At 39.8% G+C, this 18,088-nt stretch overlaps 1 protein-coding gene across 6 annotated transcripts in view; it reads left to right on the top strand.

Moving 5' to 3' along the window:
* Positions 1-18,088, top strand: part of pkp4 (plakophilin 4) — a 103,195-nt gene that overhangs the window by 38,366 nt on the left and 46,741 nt on the right. For 5 of the 6 annotated variants that reach the window (XM_030429473.1, XM_030429471.1, XM_030429472.1 and 2 more), the window contains 2 exons: positions 5,840-5,952; positions 16,532-16,566. In XM_030429473.1, coding sequence (XP_030285333.1) covers positions 5,840-5,952; positions 16,532-16,566 — 148 coding nt within the window. Of the gene's footprint in view, positions 1-5,020; positions 5,133-5,839; positions 5,953-16,531; positions 16,567-18,088 lie in introns of those variants that run through there. The other variant, XM_030429474.1, reaches the window with a different exon arrangement.

The following is an 18,088-nucleotide window of genomic DNA, read 5'->3' as shown; positions in this document are numbered from 1 at the left end:
TTAACAACTTCCTCCACATAAAGCTCACCTGCTGTTGTGAAAAAATCCAAAACATGAGATGTGTTTGGTAGGTATTTGGTTTCCGGCTACAATATCAAAATAGGCCTCCATGTATTGATTTTACTTGGGTGGGCTGCCCAGTCACATTAATACCTGTTAAAGTATATTTTTATCTTCTTCTTTTTTTTAATATTTTAATATGATAGAATAATGCCATATGCAGTTGATTAACTAGTGGACAATCTCCTCTGACTCTTTCCCTCCCATACCTGTACCTTCTCTTCCAGAGGTGGAAAGGGAAAAGCAAGATGAGTAAATCAAATAAGTTTATGACCAGACGCTAATTAGCCAGAACAAAGCATTGAATATTTGCAGTTGATTACTACCGAGGTTTCAAAGCCCGAAAAATGTTATTCAGGACAGCCCTAGACTTGATTACACATACTGCCGGGGTCAACAGAGCAGACACATGCTGGGAGAGAGAAACAGAAAGGGGGGGCAAATTAGTGTTTCTGCATTAAAATGGACAATTAAAGCAACACTATGAAGGCAAACTTCTGAAGCAATTCTGACATGGATAGTGGATGATGGATGATTTTTGAATCTCATGTTCTACCTGCAAGTGCAGATGCTTTGTTGCTCTGCAAAGCTACCGGACAGGCCATTAAACTCTGCATTACAGAAAGGGTGCATTGTTGTTTCATAGCCGCAAGATCAGAGAGAGTAGGCCACCTAACTCTTCTATTCTCCTGCTTCTCTGAAGTGCTCCTATAATAAAAAATGCAATTTAGTGTAAAACAACTTTCTTACAAAAATCAATACAACAGACACAAGAGTTGTACAACTGCGAAAAGAGCCTCAACCAATTTGTCAAGCCATAGAAAAGACCTAGAGGACAGGGCTCCATGTAGGAGGCTTTGGACTGCCTCCACACCCGAATTAGCAGGAGAGCTGAACAATATGACACATTTATTACATCATTTTTGACAGATACTGGGATTGTAAAATGCGTTGCCTCTTTAATGGGAATGGTCATTCTTCACTAAAAAAAATAAAGATGACATGGTTGATGATTCTAAGCATATTCCTCATATCTGGAGACTATGATGCCTCTGAAGCACCATGAAGCTGTGATGCATTTTATCAAAAAAGATTGCACTTGGCCATATTGCAGTTTCGATAATAGTTATTAATTGTTCAGCCCGTAATAGCAGGGTTGCTGCAGGCATGTAGGCAGGATGCCCATCCAATATGGGCTCGGGGTAGCTCTGAGTATCAGTAGTGACAGAGACCTCGGTGCCGGATGTCTATAACAGATGTCTCTCTCTACTGTGCTTGATCAAGATCACATATCATCTAATCAGCAGGACTGAAGGCCAACACACTTTTGTGTGGAAAGTACTAAAAGGAATAGCTGTTTATTCCTCCCATGCCTGCATGTTGCACTGCATAATGAGAAGTGCCGCCTTAGATGAAGTTGCTGGACTTGAGAAGGTGACATGCTGCCAAACAAAACAGTTGGATAATGAGTGTAAAAGAAAGAACGCGCAAAATTGGTTCGCCAAGAATAGTGACATTTGCATGAGCAGGAAACCTCTGTCTTTATAAAGACGGTAAACAAAACGGTTTGGGCTGTGTCTCGCCGTAAATGTAATCCTTGTTCCATAAGCACCTGCTACATATTCATACATGACAACCATATTGTAACTCAGTAAGATTTACACAAGCAAGAAAATGCATATGCACAGTATATCATTGACGATTTTCGCTGTATTACACTCCTGTATAATCACACACCTACTGCACCTGGACTCCCATATCTAGCATACTGAACTATATTTAAAAGTTTGAATGGTCGACTTTTATCTGTGTGTGTCCATGTGAATTATATACCTCTCTTGTCACGTTCACCTTATGTTCTCTCTCTCTCCTATATTGGGGGCAGAATCTCACACTGGAGTTATTCCAGATTTGTATAAGCAGCAGTTAGACTGTGTTTGAATCACCTCTCTATCGCTCTCTCTGCGTGATGTGAGGCTCCCCTATTATTTGGTTTCCTCTCTCTCCTATACATCTAACTCCTAAACGCAATTCTTATCCCTTGTTTCCTTCGTAAAAGGCATTTTAAATTTGCTGAACCAGCAGCGGGCAGAAGCCACCTCAGGCCCTTAGAATGCATACAAGATACAGGCGTCTTTGTGCTTGTGCAGAAACGGTGTCATACTAGTTCAATCCTTCAATTTATTTTGTGGGAAACTAGCACTGCCATATAGTCTAGCCTGTAAAAAGGGCTCAATCCTGAGCCTTAGCAAGAGAATAATCTGTTTTGGCAGTGACCTTCAGGTTCTGTTTTGATGTTAAGAAGGATTTGGTTGAGTATGTGCACGATCAAGAGTTCAGGTCTCAAAATTTACAGCTATAACATGTTTTTGTAACAGCCAATTTCTTAAAAAGAATGCTGTGTCAAAAGCAGACCATGAATTCAAAATGTCCTCCTCTCCTTGACAATTTGCACGTGCATAGTGTTCAACTACATTTCATTATTTTGACTATTCATATTGAGTCACATCTGTCTCGAGAGAAGAATGAAAAAGGGGATGATTGGTTGAAATGAAAGGTTGAAATTGGCAATTTTCATGCGACTCAATCTCTCAACGGAAGCTATGTGTCACACACAGGATTGATGGCTCATTTCTTCTTCTAAGTAAATCAGTGTTTTCCCACTCTATCCCTGTCCTGCGCCAAGATGTATCTGTGAACCTGTATCTGCACTCCTGTACGTTGTGTTTTTGTATCAGCAAAAAGCGTACCTTTGAATGATCCCTGCTATTTCCTGAGGAGTGTTAACACTCTTAACACTGCCTTGTGCTGGGGCAATAAATGGACTGGGATAACAATCTGAAAGTGAAAGTTAAATATGCTCAATATTTTTTTGGTTTACAGGGGAATAAAATCAAGTGTTTCTCCAGACAAAGTGGCAGCCCTAAAGGCCAATTAAATTGGAGGAATAAAGTTATATGTAGCCAAACAATCAACAAGTGAATATTTAACCTAAGAAAATAGCTTTGGCAGAAATAGTTTTTACTTGCTTTCTAAATGTTTTGTTCTGCATGGCCGTGTTTCAGCCACGTCAGCCAGTGCCAGTGCTAATCAAGTAAAGTAATAACAGAAGGCACTATTTTAAGATTATAACTGAATTTCTGTGATTTGGAGTTTGTTTTAACTTGTGTTTCCTCAATGTACTTTAACATCAAATAGACGTCAGTCTCACCGCAGCTGTACTGAAGCTGCATTTGCTGTGTTAAGTTGCTGCTAATGCACATACACATTCCTTGCTGCTTCTTGGCATTAAAAGCTTTCCAATGGGAACCCCTGGGAAGCTTTGATTGAGAAGCAGCAAAAGGAAATGCATTTTATCTCACATTAAGATTAGCAGTGCTTTGTTAGCGACACTGTTGTAAAATGAAAACAAAAATGAAAAGGTTTACACAGCAAGGTGTGGACATATTCTGCAGTTTTTTGTTGTGGAATGGGTTTAACTATTGCAAAAGAAGAATGGTACAAGAGGATACAGACACTGTGAGCTGCTGGTTTTTATGTTGTTTGTGCAAACGCAAACGCAAACACACCTCCACCACGTCATGAATAAAGCTACAACTAATTTTTGTTTTCATTAGTGATTAATCTGATGATTATCTCATAATCTCATAATCAGTAGAGTAATTGTTTAGTCTGTGAAATGTGAAAGAACAGTTTCCAAGTGATATTTTCAAATGCTTCTTTTCATCTTGTCCAACTAGCAGCCTGAAATAATTCAAATTTACTGTCGAGAAAAGCAGCAAATTCTTTACATTTGACGCTGGACCTAGCCAATTTTAGTGTTAATGACATTTTTGATTGGAAAGTGACGATTCATTATCGAAATAGCTGTCAATGAATGTTCTTTTAGTGGATTTATTAACTCATCTTTGCAACTCTGATCATGAAGATCAACAATAACCTGTTTCCATACCATGTGGTCCTTTTTTAGTATATTGATTTTATTAAATGTATCTGTTGATAATGTCCTTGATTTACCGATTAGTTGTTTTGTCAGTAAATGTTGAAAAATGTCGATCATTGTCTCCCAAAGCCAAAAACAACGTCCCCAAATTTGGGTTTTGTCCACAACCCAAAGATGTTCCGTTTCTAGTCAAAGGGAAGGTGAAGGAAACAGAAAAATTCACATTTAAATGGTACTAATTTTAAATGTGAACGTTTGTTTACATTGTGTTTGAAAAGGAGGAATAAGATGTGGGGGCAATATCTCTGGTTCAGTATCAATTAGTTATGACCACTCACAATGAGTCCAACAGTGTTATAGGAGTGTACTGCTAGAACGGTGGACTGCTTTTCATTGCCTACATCACCCACAGTTCAACTATGCTACTGAGTGACATCACTGGAGGCAGTTTATCAGATTACGTGCGGCTTCCTCTGGAGCCACAAAGGTCTTTATGCTGCTTTTTTTTCACATGTGCAGTAGTATTCCCAAAGACCTGTAAACACACATTAATGTGTAAAATTTAAGAAGAAAATGAGATTTTTTTTTATATAGCATAGCATCTTGGGCACAAACAGTTTCTTTGGAATGAAGAAAGGTCTCTTCGTATTTTCATATGCGCTGCACAAGATTAGATCAGGGTTGCTCATGGCACTACACGCGTATTCCTGCCAAACGAAGAAATGTCATTATATCAAGGAAATAGGACTTAGTTTTCCCTCCTGCATGCTCCCTCTCACTGCAGTCAAGTCGAGAGGAGAGCAGTGGAGGGTATACAGCAGTAGTTTGGGGGGAGGGGTGAGTGGAGCATTTCTACAATGTGAAAAGAAATTTCAATGTGCCCTCAGGGAACATTGGAGAGTAGGTGTGAAAAGTAGGCTGGTCTAAGTGCTAAAGATTGACTAAACTTCCTCAGACAGGTCACAAAAGAAGCTGAGAGTCGCTTTGTGCAAGTGTGTGTGGTGTGTGTGTGTGTGTGTGCGTGTGTGTATGCAGCAGGCTGTGAATGTAATTGACCATGGTAATGGACATTATAAGGGATAGTAAGGATCGCAAGGCGAGAATCCTCCCATCTGTACACGGAGTTATGGTGAGTGAGGCCTTTTTGTGAGAACATAAGTGCTGGTGCTGGAGTATTGGATACTATTTTACTCTGTATACTTCCCTGTTTGCAGTGTGGATGAGTAAAAAGGTATTTCTACGGAAAACCAGAGTGCGTCCGTGTGTGCAATAATTTTTCATGTGTACAAAAGACCCTGTGTGTGTCTTATGAGTGTCACGATGCAGTGCTTGGAAGCAGAGAGCTGTGCAAGTAATAGCCTCGCTGAGGCTAGATAATTAGTCAATGCTGATTTCTACTCGACTCCCATAGGAGCAGTGCCACCGAGGCTAAATATCACCCACTGAAGTGGTGCTTATCTCGCTGTGTGGGTTGGAAAAATGGCAGTACCATATAGCCCGTGTGTATGTGTGTGTGTGTGTGTGTGTGTTTTATGTACACCTGTTTGTGTACGGGAATGTATATGGTGTCTATTTTTAAAGCTACTCATAAGCAAACATTTCAATTTTGAATTAGCTTTTTTGCATTGCCTATTTTCTAATTTGTGTAATCATTAACCTTAACGCCACAATGAAGCACAACACTGTTGAATCACGCTGTCAAACTGTCAACCTCCCTCCCTCATATTGATTTAATATTTGTCATATCTGTCAATAAAAGTGCGTAAAGCTCTTTCTGATGAGTATGCATTCCTGACCCTCTGGCCCATTTTTTTGTGCGTGTGTGTTTATGTGCAGGAGCTCCAGTTCGAGCGCCTAACCAGGGAGCTGGAAGTGGAGAGGCAGATTGTGGCCAGTCAGCTGGAAAGATGCAGACTCGGGGCCGAGTCGCCAGGCGCTGGTAGCAGCAGGTAATGAGAAGATGCACATACACACACACATACAGACAACTACAATCCAACACATGGCTTTTTCATCCTTCACAGCAGTGGTCATATTCCATAGTGTAACCTTATGGCATAGTGATAGAGAAAACCCAGTGTGCTCAGATCTGATTGGCCAGTAAATCTGAACACATTCCCCACATGTCCTGTTATTTTGAAACCGACATATTGCTCCAGTGTTATCTAAGATAATCAGTAATACATCAGTGCAGGATTTTGTCCTGCTGGATTGACTCAGGTCACCTCTAAGTTCAGTAGATATTGAAATATAAAAAATGTCTTTGTAGGCATAAATGTTAAGCCTATGTTTATCAGTGACAGCATGTGTATGCGCTTGTGAATGTGCATGATAGTGGAGTGTTGTTTGCGCAGTGAAGCGCTGCTGTTAGTGTGGAAGGAGTGTGGAGCTTCTGAGTTTGTTCTGGGAACTCATTCCCACTTCATCAGCTACGGCTCTCGGCCGCCTGATCATCACACCTCAGTGACTGCACATTCTGTCCTGTCTGCTGTGGCTCAGACATGTCAGGTCCATTTGTACAGCTCAATACCACATACAGTATCCCAATGGGCCTCACAGAGCTGCTGCGAAGAAGGGCTGACACCAGTTTTATGTCATCACTTGGCTTTGATGGTTTAAGTGTAATTTGTCAAAGGTGCAGAAGATGCAGCGATGTATAGGGATAGGGCTGCACGATTCTGGAAAAAATGTGAATCACGATTTTTTTGCTTAGAATTGAGATCACGATTCTCTGGCACAATTTTTACACAAATAAAAAAAAAAAAAAAATTGTCTCCCAAGATGAGAGGGCATCCTTTGATACCTCATGTTGTGCAGTGTTTATTGGGGCCGTATCTTAAGCTAGGTGATATGTGATGGCTGCTGTAATCGGCTTTCTAAAACGGAGGCATAATTTTCTTCCTTTTCCAAAAGCCGCCTCAGAGGTAGAGGTAAACATGTGACGTGACGTGAAGTCCGACGTTGGGCTGTGAGCAGTTGACAATGAATTTGTCTTCAAAATAAGAGCTTTACATTACACCCCATTGGAGTTTAGAGCTGGGTCCTTAGCGGGGGGCTTTTAATTTGAAAGTAGCGACCGTTCCTAGATTGTGGCTACAACAACAAGCTAACACATCCATACAGCTAGAGATCCAGGAGAGCCAGCATCTCCTGATCTCAGCGGCTGTCCAGTTGCTCATCTAGCAGGCGAGGCGGAAATAAGTGTACCCTCCGAGGCGGGAAATTGGCGGACCAAAACAGACCCCCAATTTGCCGCCCTCTGTCTAAAACCGCGGACCTAGCCGCCAAAAGGACGGGCAGATTGGCGGCTTGCTGCCCCGTCTAAAAACGGCTTCTCACTCACTCCTTCCATACACTTAACTGCAGGCGGGCTTCAGCCACTGAATCACGTGTTGTAAAGATGCTTTACCACAGGTTGAGGGCGGAGGCAGCGGCAGTGCTGCGTTTGGGGGCGCTTCAAAAAATCCGGGAGGAAAACAGGAGCATTTGTTTGTGATTCAGCTCGAGATATAAAATGCTTCAGAATCGCTGTGTGTAGATATGAGATCACGTGTATGTGTGAATCGAGATCGCGATTTTTTTAACGATTTTTTGTGCAGCCCTATATAGGGATGCTCTTGGCACTGACCAAACAGCAGTAAAAATCAATACTGATCTTCGTCCACAAGGAATTAAACTAATAAAATACTGCAAAATGATAATGTACCAAGGTTAAAACAAATCGAGGTAGACATAATCTTGGCATTCAGATTGAAACAGACCCTAGCATGGGGAGCTAACAGTGGATTATTGATGGTGCCACTCTAGCAACAACTGGATTGCTTTGTTTTTCTCAGAGCAGCAACTGCTAACAATCACAGGAAAAAAACGTGAGTTTATTCATTCACATATACGCCTTTCAAACTGCACAAAAATATAGCACCCGCTAAATCTGGCTTATGTCTTCAAATTTAATCAGCAGCAGTCTTGGGTATTTATCCACCTCGGCACTGATCAGCCGTGATGAAAACACAATATCTAACTGTTGTAGTTAAGGCTTCTCGCTTGTTGATACTTTTCCATGCTTGAACATCACCTTGCTCGTCAGCTACCTGGTCGGTACTGCACATGTGCAAATCTCAACAGAGTTGAGAAAAAAGTGCAATGTTTCAATACTGGACTAATTTCCCAGCACGTTCATGATGACAAACATGACACAAGTAAAACAAAAATAAAAGACAAAGGTCCCGGCAGTATGAAAGGGTCAAATGCCTACTTGTAGCTGGTTGACTTATGTTAAAAACCACACATATACACGCTAATTTTTGCTACGAAAGTGGTATTGGTCAATACTGGAGACCTGGGAATCAGATATGGTGCCTTCATTTTCCTGGGAGATTTGTGCCCAGTGACAGACAAAATCAAATAGTGAGAGTGAAGTTTATCTGGAACTAATCTAAACATGGATAATGTCATTATTCCAAAGCAGCGCTTCATAATGATAGGTGAAAATCCTGTCTCTTGCCAGGCTAAAGTGTAGTTAGTTGGATGGTTTGAAATATTGAGTGTTATTGTTGTATTGTTTTGTGTGTGTGTGTGTGCGTGCATGCGTCTGTGTGTTTTGTAACATTCATTCATGCATTACACTTTTCAGTTGCAGTTTCAGGTATTAATGTGGACCATCTTTTTGGACTGGTTAAAAATGTAATTCTTTAAAGCGGCAAGGGAAATTACAAAAGAGGTTAATTGACTGTGACATTTAAGAGATAGCTAAATAGTCTGATTTTTCAGGGACTATTAAAATGGTGGTTCTTTGTTCCTTGTCCTAATTCCCTCCGGTCATGGCCAGCGGTTTTGCTGGCAGCAGCTGTACTGTGTGGTTATTTTACTAATGCTTAGCCATTAAAATTGTAACTGTTTTATCATGTGTGTCTAATTGGAAAATGTATGATTGTGTATAAGGTTGCTGATGTAGGGCTATAATGGTGAGACTTCAAATTATACAGTAAAGTTACCTAACTGATAGGAATTTACTGTTTAATTTGAAGTCTCACATCTTATCCTTACATCTCCTCACTCTGGATGATCATTGAAACTGAGTACTCTTTTATACAAGAGGACAGTATGATTACTTTGCTGACAGACTGGAGGCTTGATGATCACCTAAACAATTTTAAGTGTTCTGATGCCTGGTTTGAGCTGCATTTGTACTCAAATGGACCATGATACAATTGGGATATATCTGGATATATGACACTTGGTCTGAACAAGGGCTGTAATGGCTGACTATCATCTCCTCCTGCTTTTTTTATAATGAGCCCTATGCCCTGACACAACACGATGCATTCTTGCACTCCAGCCTGCATACCTGCAAAAAGTGCCCACCAACTACCAGCAGATTGCAGTACTCAGGAGTGAGAGTGTCCATTTCCCCTTTCTGACTTTTTTAGTGAGCCACAGGTATAGAGCAGCTTCAAGTGCTGCCAAAAAGGTCTGGACAGCAGCTTTCTGAAAATATTCACAGCCGGGCTATTAACTTTCATTTCCTCTTTAAGAAGTGTTGTATTTCAGACCTCAATTTTAGTGTGTCCAACCACTCCAGTGATCATTTTTGGAGATATAAGCAACACCCTTGCTTTTCTATGGTGTGTCCCCTGTAGTCACTCACACACATTTACAGTTAACACTCTGAATTGCACCTCAACATTTATTTTAGCATCAAAGCTAGAGGACCAAGCAAACTTTCTTCTATGATTGAATAAACAAGCTTTCCTCAGAGCAGGAAAGAAGGTCCCCAGAAAAGTGTTTGATGCTACAAAGTTGGTGACTTAAAAGGGTTCTGCAACTATAAACACAGTAAATAAGTATGAAATTGTCCTGTCCTTTTAGGACACTTTGTTAATTCAACCATGAAAATCAATCAATAAAGATTTTCCTTTTCTGATTAAAATATCTTATCCAAAACTACACATTGCACATTTTAAAGGGTTTTTGGGGTGTGGCAGCACCCAGATCTGTTTTGTGCAGTGTTTAGCTCATTGGCTTAATTCACCAGTTCATCATTGGCAGCTGAGAGGCTTGGCAACATCAGTCTGTTGACACGGAGTGGATGACTAGCACTAAGGTCTACCCGTTATTTTTTTTTTTATTAAATGTATTTCTGCATAATAAGGCTATACAGTGGACAGCATAGTAGGGCCTGAAATATGTCTATATTGTATAAGTAGTGCCAGGGACATTTCTATATATCGGTATTAATAGAGAATGGCCTTTTTTTATTTCTTTACTTTAGAAATTCACTTCAGAATTTATATAATTACAGTAAAAGGCCTTGCTTTTTCTATCTGCTCCACGTTGAACAATTGAAGTTTTAAAAGGTGGCAAGAAAAGGAAATTGTTTTTACACATCTTCAGGTTCCCTCCATATGTAAGAACTGTTTCAGGGACCCAGGAGCCATTATTGGAACTTGCGCACTTTACCTGAGACAACAAGGGTCTAAATTTAGTCCCTTTTGTTCCTTTTGTTGGTTTTCAGAGGTCTATCACAGTCCTTAAGACTGCAACATCCGTGGAGCTTTCATTCATGGAGTAAACAAGCACTAGTAGCAACAAATGTAGGGGATTTAAAGGGGAAGATGTATCGCTATTTTTGTGGACGTAATAATCAGTGAGATTTTTAAAACAAAAAATAATCAAACTATCACATAGTTGCTATGGGGGGTTTCAGGATCCCTTTCTACCCCTGCATGGCTGTTGTGTAACAAGTGCAACTGCCAAATAAAAAGACCAAGACTGTGTGTGTGAAAATTGCAGCAAAGTCTCTTTTGAAACTATTATTGGCCTGATCATCACAATTCTTCAGATGTGAATGAAACGCTAAATCGACTAGGATTGTGTTCAAATTCACTAGATAACCTACTGTGTAGCTTTGCTTCCTGGTTTATTTTGCTCATCTTTTTGGTTGTAGCAGAAAAATCAATAATGTTTTTCTTTTTCAGTTATGAGTTTAGTTTGGATTCAATTATTTTGGATACAACCCCAAACAGCTGTAAGAATTTAAGTGCTTAACTGTGATCTTGCTTTACTGTAACCATAGAGATACTTTCTTTGAAACGCATCATTGGAATGAAAATGGCTACAAGACCTCCTAGAAACATAGGGGTAGAATATTGGGTAAATAAATAGGTCTTTCCAGTAGAAATCTTTGTTTTCTGTCCAGGTTTCATTTCATCCTGTCTCATTTCAGAAAGCAGGTTTCTACGATCACAAAGACACCAGGGCATGTAAATGCAACGTCTTTTACCACTCACCATCCACCACCTCCTTGGGGCTCATTTAAAAAAAACATGTAACACCATTTTCACGCCTTTTCTTTAAAGCCAGAGAAGGACAAGTAAAATGGCTGTCACTGGACATTTGTGTATGAATGGGGATTAGCTTTAACCATTGAGGTCACACTGCTTTGCTCAATAGCTCAGCTGGACGACCTCAGAGGTGACAGCACACTTAAGGGTTCTGATGGGAGTCATTACATTTCACGACACCTCCAGAGCTGACCACCCCATTTCTACAAGCATATAGAGGGGTGGTCATCAAACTTGACCTCTGACAAAGATCCTTAAAGATGCAGCCTCTGCTCAGCCAAAAGGGTTGATGGGAAATAAAGTATCCTGTCAGGGTTAGACCTGTTGTTTATCAAAATCGGCAGCTTTTCAATCTCTTTGCGCTGCCTTCACTCAGCCAGACGGTCGGCATGCAGCAGGAACGGTGCATCATCATTATGGTAGCCATTCTTCTTCTTCATCTGCCATGGTTCATTGGAGCACAACTCGCCAAACTTCCTCTTTTTAATTGCTTGCGTGCTCATTAAAATTCTGAGTCATATGTCTTTAAGCTCATTGAGTGTCACCTTAGATGGAAAAATAGCCGCAGTTGCAACATCAGCCGCTTGATAGTAATGATCAGTAAATAGAGGATATTAAAAAGAAATGGGCAGTAACACTGCTCCGAGGTCTCCTGCTTGGCCTCTGTCTGTCATAATAACCAGTCTTGGAAAAATGGCTCTGAGAAAGAGGACGGCTTTCTGTTCCCTTTGGTCAGGAAGTATTTTCATAGGTACATAAATAAGTTGAAATTATTAGGTGGCTGTTAAGATGGCCTTCTAGCCTGTTCAGCATTTTGCCTTCTGTTGAGGGCTTGACTGTATTGTATAAAATCATTTGAGTGTAATGCATTAGCTGCAGGATAACTATAATTTTCTTTTTTGAAGATCCTCTCCACGCATGTATTAAGGAATAAAAAAAAAACTGTGTCAGCCATGGTTTAGCAGCAAAAAAAAGTATAATTACCACATTAAAATCCCTACGTAGCACCTACCCCTTCTCTCGCATTGAAAAATTCTTAATGTAAATTTGCAAATATTTTATAAGTCTAACCGCTGGAAACATGTCTTCTACTTCAAAAAGTCCATTCTCAGTGTATGTGTACTGGAGGTGTCAGTTTTCGACATCGGACCAGGATTGGCTCCAACATTATAGGTATGATTTGTAAAATCACAAATCATACCCGTAGTGCCGTCTCTGACGCAAAAATTAACAATCTTTCTCCATAATCCCTCTAAACGTTTGCCTACATCATGTTGTTTTTTATAAGTCAGCCATGAAATAGAAGAGGTTGCATCACAAGTGGTACATTGATGCATTTACAGGAGGGATATGCTACCAGAAAGCATCTCTCTCATGCTCTGTTTCTCTGCAGAGCACATGCAAACGTCAGTATATAAGAAAGGTAGTGTGAGGGCAGCTTGTCCACTAGTTAAAGGGATATTCCGGTGTAAGTTTAATCCACGGTCTAACACACCGTGAAACTGTGTTGGACTCCCTCTCGAGAGATAAAGTTTGCAGACCGCTAGCTAACGTAGTTTTAGCATCTTCAGAAATGACCGCACGCCAACAATACATTGCAATAAATGGGTCCAAATATAAAACCACCATCAAAAAGCCACAAATAATGCTTAGAACAGCACCAAACTTCAGCAACATTAGAAATAGGGTCCCAGCACATATTTCGAGGCATCAAACATTTGATATAGTTGCCGTATTTGTCGGAAAAGATAAACAAATCTCACCACCCAAGAAGCCTTCCTTGTTGTGGGGAAGCCCTGTGAGTCGATAACCGAGTGGAGTAGAGTCCCGCAGTAATGATCATCATTGAGCTGCGGAACTCTACTGCACTCGGTTATCGACTCACAGGGCTTCCCCACAACAAGGAAGGCTTCTCGGGTGGTGAGATTTGTTTATCTATTCCGACAAATCCGACAATGATAACACAGTTTCACGGTGTGTTAGACCATGGATTAAACTTACACCGGAATATCCCTTTAATCAATCATAGATCGCATTGTTACCTCAGAAAAAATAAAAGTGATAAGAATGTAGAATGTGTTGTCAAATATACCTAAATTTGCATCCATTGATATACCTGGGTAACCTGACCAGCTGAAGTCTATCTGTGGGAAACACTGGAACATAAAGAAAAACACAGTTTTGACTGTAAGAAGACTTACAAAAACAAGAAAAGGTAGATGGCTCTGTGATCATTCTTTCGTTTTGTTAAGCTTTTAAGGTTGGTTTACAGTTAAAGTTTTTATTTCTTGAAAATTACAGGTTGATATACTCTTCATGTTGTTTCTATTTTAGGTTAAAGTTACATATTGAAAAGCACTCTGTGTACTCTAATGTGTAATGTAGGATTTAGGGAGGTCATAAATTATTATTTTCTTATTAAGACTCAAAGGATCTCTTGATCATGATCAACAAGTATTGACAATGAGTTGAACAGACATTAATTATGTGTCTTTTGTTTTGTTTTTGTTCCATTATTAACTTGTGGAAAGAAATGATTGCTGATACTGACTTAAAAGAGCCTAACAAGAAATGCAATATCACACTGAATGCATCAGCACTCAACTCACAGTAGTACTCCTGAGAAAAGCTTTTAATCAAGTGGAAGAGCAAAACTAAGAGCAGCAAATGTGCAACAGTGCGAACTGTGTAATTTTCTTGCTGTTTCCACCTTCCACTTTCTGTAAGCCACATTTTGATTGCTGGAATCTGTGTGGGGGGTACTTTTTTGAAGGTCAAGACATAAGCTTCTATGCTTCTAGGTTTATTACACTGACTATGTAGGGCCCTATAAAATACGTTTTAGTTTTTCCTAAATTCTGTTTTATTTTTCCCAAATTCCGTTTTTTCCTTTTTAATTTTGGGAATTTTGGGAATTCCATTTTTTTTTTTTTTTTACTACTCAAACAGTGTGTTTTTAATGTAAATCACTAAAATGTGCACAAATTAAATAGAAATTACCTTAAATTTATTGAGGTGACAAACACATTTCCTCAATACTGTACCGTAAAGTACATTAAAGTGCATCAAAAACATTTCGACTTCATCATGTCTTCATACAGTAGTATATTTTGTGTTTTTATGGGTTTCATTTTGGTTTCATTGAATAAAAACATGGTCAGCTCTCAGGCAGATCCAGTAATTGTTTGCATAACAAAATTGTTCTGAAAATGTAAGTTGTAAATATTAAAAAAATTAGCAAAGATGACCAACAAAATTAGAAATTATACTTGTGACGTTATGTCAATAACATACTAACCAGCTAGCAGTGAAAAGACCAACCCTCCCCCTGTTCTCTGAGCTCCCAGCCCAGGCAGAGTCAGCTAAGAGGGCTAACTAGCTAACAGCAGCTACTGTTAGCAGCAGTTAACAGTCACTCTGGTATTATATGCCGATAATATGAATCGGACAGGTGGCTAACTCTCTCGCATTACACCTTTAATTATGATTTCTCAGGTCTGCTTTTTTGCAAAACAACAGTTCACCTGACACATAAAAGTCGCTCAGGAACTGCTCGGCTCTGTACTGAGGGTGTCAAGTTTCTCAGTTTTTTCGCCGACAAAGACAGAGCCTTGGGCAGCTGCTTCGCCATGCTTACATTGTTTTGTAAGCATGCCGAAGTCTGTGAGCAGGGGGGCAGCGGTGACTTGTTGTGCCACCCAGATTTGCTTCCCTCTGTGCAGTTTTCCCCAGACATACGTTCCTCTTTCACACAAAAACAGCATGTCAGTGAAATTATGTCAAATTCCGCGACAAACCGTGTTAAAAAGTAGATTCCGTTTTAATCGGCCAATTCCACAATTCCGTCCGCGATTCCATGATCGCGGAAATCATAGGGCCCTAACTATGCATAACTGACATGCACCATTCTTGTGTCTGGAATTGTGATGGTAATATCAATGGTTGGAAGCTGAAATCTTAATCCAGCTCTGCAGTTATCAAAGCAGACCAATTTTTTTCTATCATGGTGAGATTGCAGAAAAGACCATTCTTCCCAAAGCCTGCTCCTGTATGAGTAGGGATGATGTTCTTCCAGCTTCAGTGGGTTTATCAGTAAAACTCCAGATAGCTGTTGGAGTGTCCATTTTCCTTGTAGCTTTCCTGCTGTCAGGCGTAAATGCCTCAGGCCTCAACCTAGTCAAAACAATGTGTGCAACAAAACAAGAGTCAATAAGACTGGATAGCCCACTAGAAAACCGCAAACAAAAATGTCAGGCATGTTTCGGTGCAATTGTGAGAGAATATTGTGTCAGACCAGCTCTAAATAATATCAAGCACACAGAGAAGCAATTAAAGGCTTGTGACAGTATGCAGATTCTGAACATTCATTTGGGATCTTTTCGGGATGTGTTCCATTGTCTACTGCGTGTTTGGTCTGACGCTTTCTTACTCTGAGCTTGCCAATGATCCTTCACCCACTGACCCAGGACGATTCATCATCAATCACCACTCGTTGTCACGAGATCCTTTCTGTGTTCGCTTAGTATCCTCAGTGGTCGTGGCTGAGTAATAGTCACAAACGGCAACTGCTGTCTGACTGGACCGTTATTTTGCTACATTATTCTCTAGAGACTGAGCATCTCTGTGTTGCAATATACACTGGCATGCATGTCAGGATTATGTAAGGATGTCAGGACACTGTGAGGTTGGGTTCGAATGTTCTGTATGATCACTTCTGATTTACTTTAGTAGCTTGCCTCGCTTGTCTGTGCTCGGTTTCAGCTCCGATCAGGGTATATTCCTCCTCTGGCCTTTTGTACTTTTCTGCGTGGCATGTTTATTAAAGCTGCAGGTGAAGAACAGCCCCCAGCCCCACATTTATAGTTTTTAGATGAGGATCAAACAAAACACTTGCTGTCACCAAAGGCCCCTTTTGGTCTTGATAAACACAGATGACTGGAATGGACTTTATATCTGAGTTGTAAACATTAAATCTGCACTCAGGCAGTATACTCTGAACCTCTAGCTGTTTAATCTCAAACATAGTGATTATCATCTGTGACCCTGTTGTGAAAGGCCCAAGGAAAGAGTATTGAGGCCCTAACATGTCCCTTCCAGATTATTTCACTTGTGTATTTCACTGTGTTTTTTTTTCTGGTTTATATTGCACTATTGACTTTTTCATCTCCCTTTGTCCCCCATACAGCTCATCTGAGAAGTCCCTGCCTTGGAGGACTGCAGGTATGACAATACACACACTTAATTGTTGGATAGCTATCCGTCTTCTTACCAAAAACCTCATGTGCACTGTATAATAGAGCTTTTCCCAAGTGTATTGTGAAAGTTTATTGCAAAACAGCAAAATATCCTGCCTATATTATACACACATATCTTTTTGATAACCACACCTAAGAGATCATTGCAAGAAATGTATATATGTATATACTCTGAGTGTGTGTGTTTGTGAGTGTGTATATGAATACTTAATATATCATACGTTAAGTCTATAGTGGAATGTTTAACTCCCTGATATCAGCATCAGTCCCAAAACTCTAGTACCGGTTCTAGTAAATATGCATTCCCTAACCTGAAATAGTCTTCAAAACAGTATTCATCACAACAGCAATACTACTAACTAAATAGAGGTTTATTGCTACATGATGGGCCACCTACTTAGACTTCTCACTACATTTTCTGACGCAACCTGTGAATGTAAACACAAGTTTAATTGCTTTTGGTACATTTCACTTTGTGAGACAAAACTTGTCACTAACAATATACATCGAATCAATGGTATTGTAAAGAAAAGAAAAATGGACATATCAATAAATACAAATCAGAGGTGCAAAGGACATGTCAGTATGAATGTGACTAGAAGGAACATCCACGCAACAGATTGTAATATGAAATTGGTGTTTTTCCCATCCCAAATCTCCAAAGTCCAAAGTGACATCTTCATATTGCTTCTTTTATTCAGTCAACAGTCCATAATTCAAAGACATGTCAAGCACTATCATAAATGACAAAGAAAACCAGCAATTTCCTTACATTTAAGTAGCTAGGGACCACCAAATGTCTGATATTTTTGCTTGAAAAATGACTCAAATTATTAATCGATTATCAAAAGAATCGGAAGAGATTCTTTCATTTGACTTATCAACTAAAAGATTAATCGACTAATTGTTGCAACTTTAGCTTAGTTGCAAAGTATAAAATAATTTCTGGTCCCGTTTTACCCTAATTGAGACCTATAGCCAGTGGTCAATGACCACCATAGATACCCATCTGCTTATTTATTCTTGTTTTATCTTATGAGGTACAACTCTCCTAGACAGTTCTGTTGAATAATACAGTGATAAAAAAGTGACATGTGGAACACAAGTAAGGCTTAACTGTTCAGCCAAGCGCTTTTGAATCATTCTTTAATATTAATATTAGAGACTGTGTGTGCATCTTTCTGTACTGGCTTGATTAACTGTGTGTTTGTGTGTATGTGTTGCTCAGACATGTTTTACATTTCCACAGTAATCATTGCTAATGCGAGCCTCTTCAACCAAGCTTACATTAATGGGCAGCCTGAGGCATTTTCTTGTTTTAATATTTATCTAAGCTGTTTTTTCAGCCCACTCACGCACACAACAGCATCAGTGATGGGGAGCGGAAGGATCCCTCTCAGACTCCTTTAGTCTTTGTTTGTTTGGTCCACATCCTTGGAAGGATCTTCAGCAGAAAACAGATAATGAATTGAATTTACTAATGTATT

Source organism: Sparus aurata, chromosome 9, assembly GCF_900880675.1.
Source record: "Sparus aurata chromosome 9, fSpaAur1.1, whole genome shotgun sequence".
Classification (NCBI taxonomy): domain Eukaryota; kingdom Metazoa; phylum Chordata; class Actinopteri; order Spariformes; family Sparidae; genus Sparus; species Sparus aurata.
The sequence above is the reverse complement of the archived record's forward strand: the minus strand, read 5'-3'. Positions and strand labels throughout refer to the sequence as shown.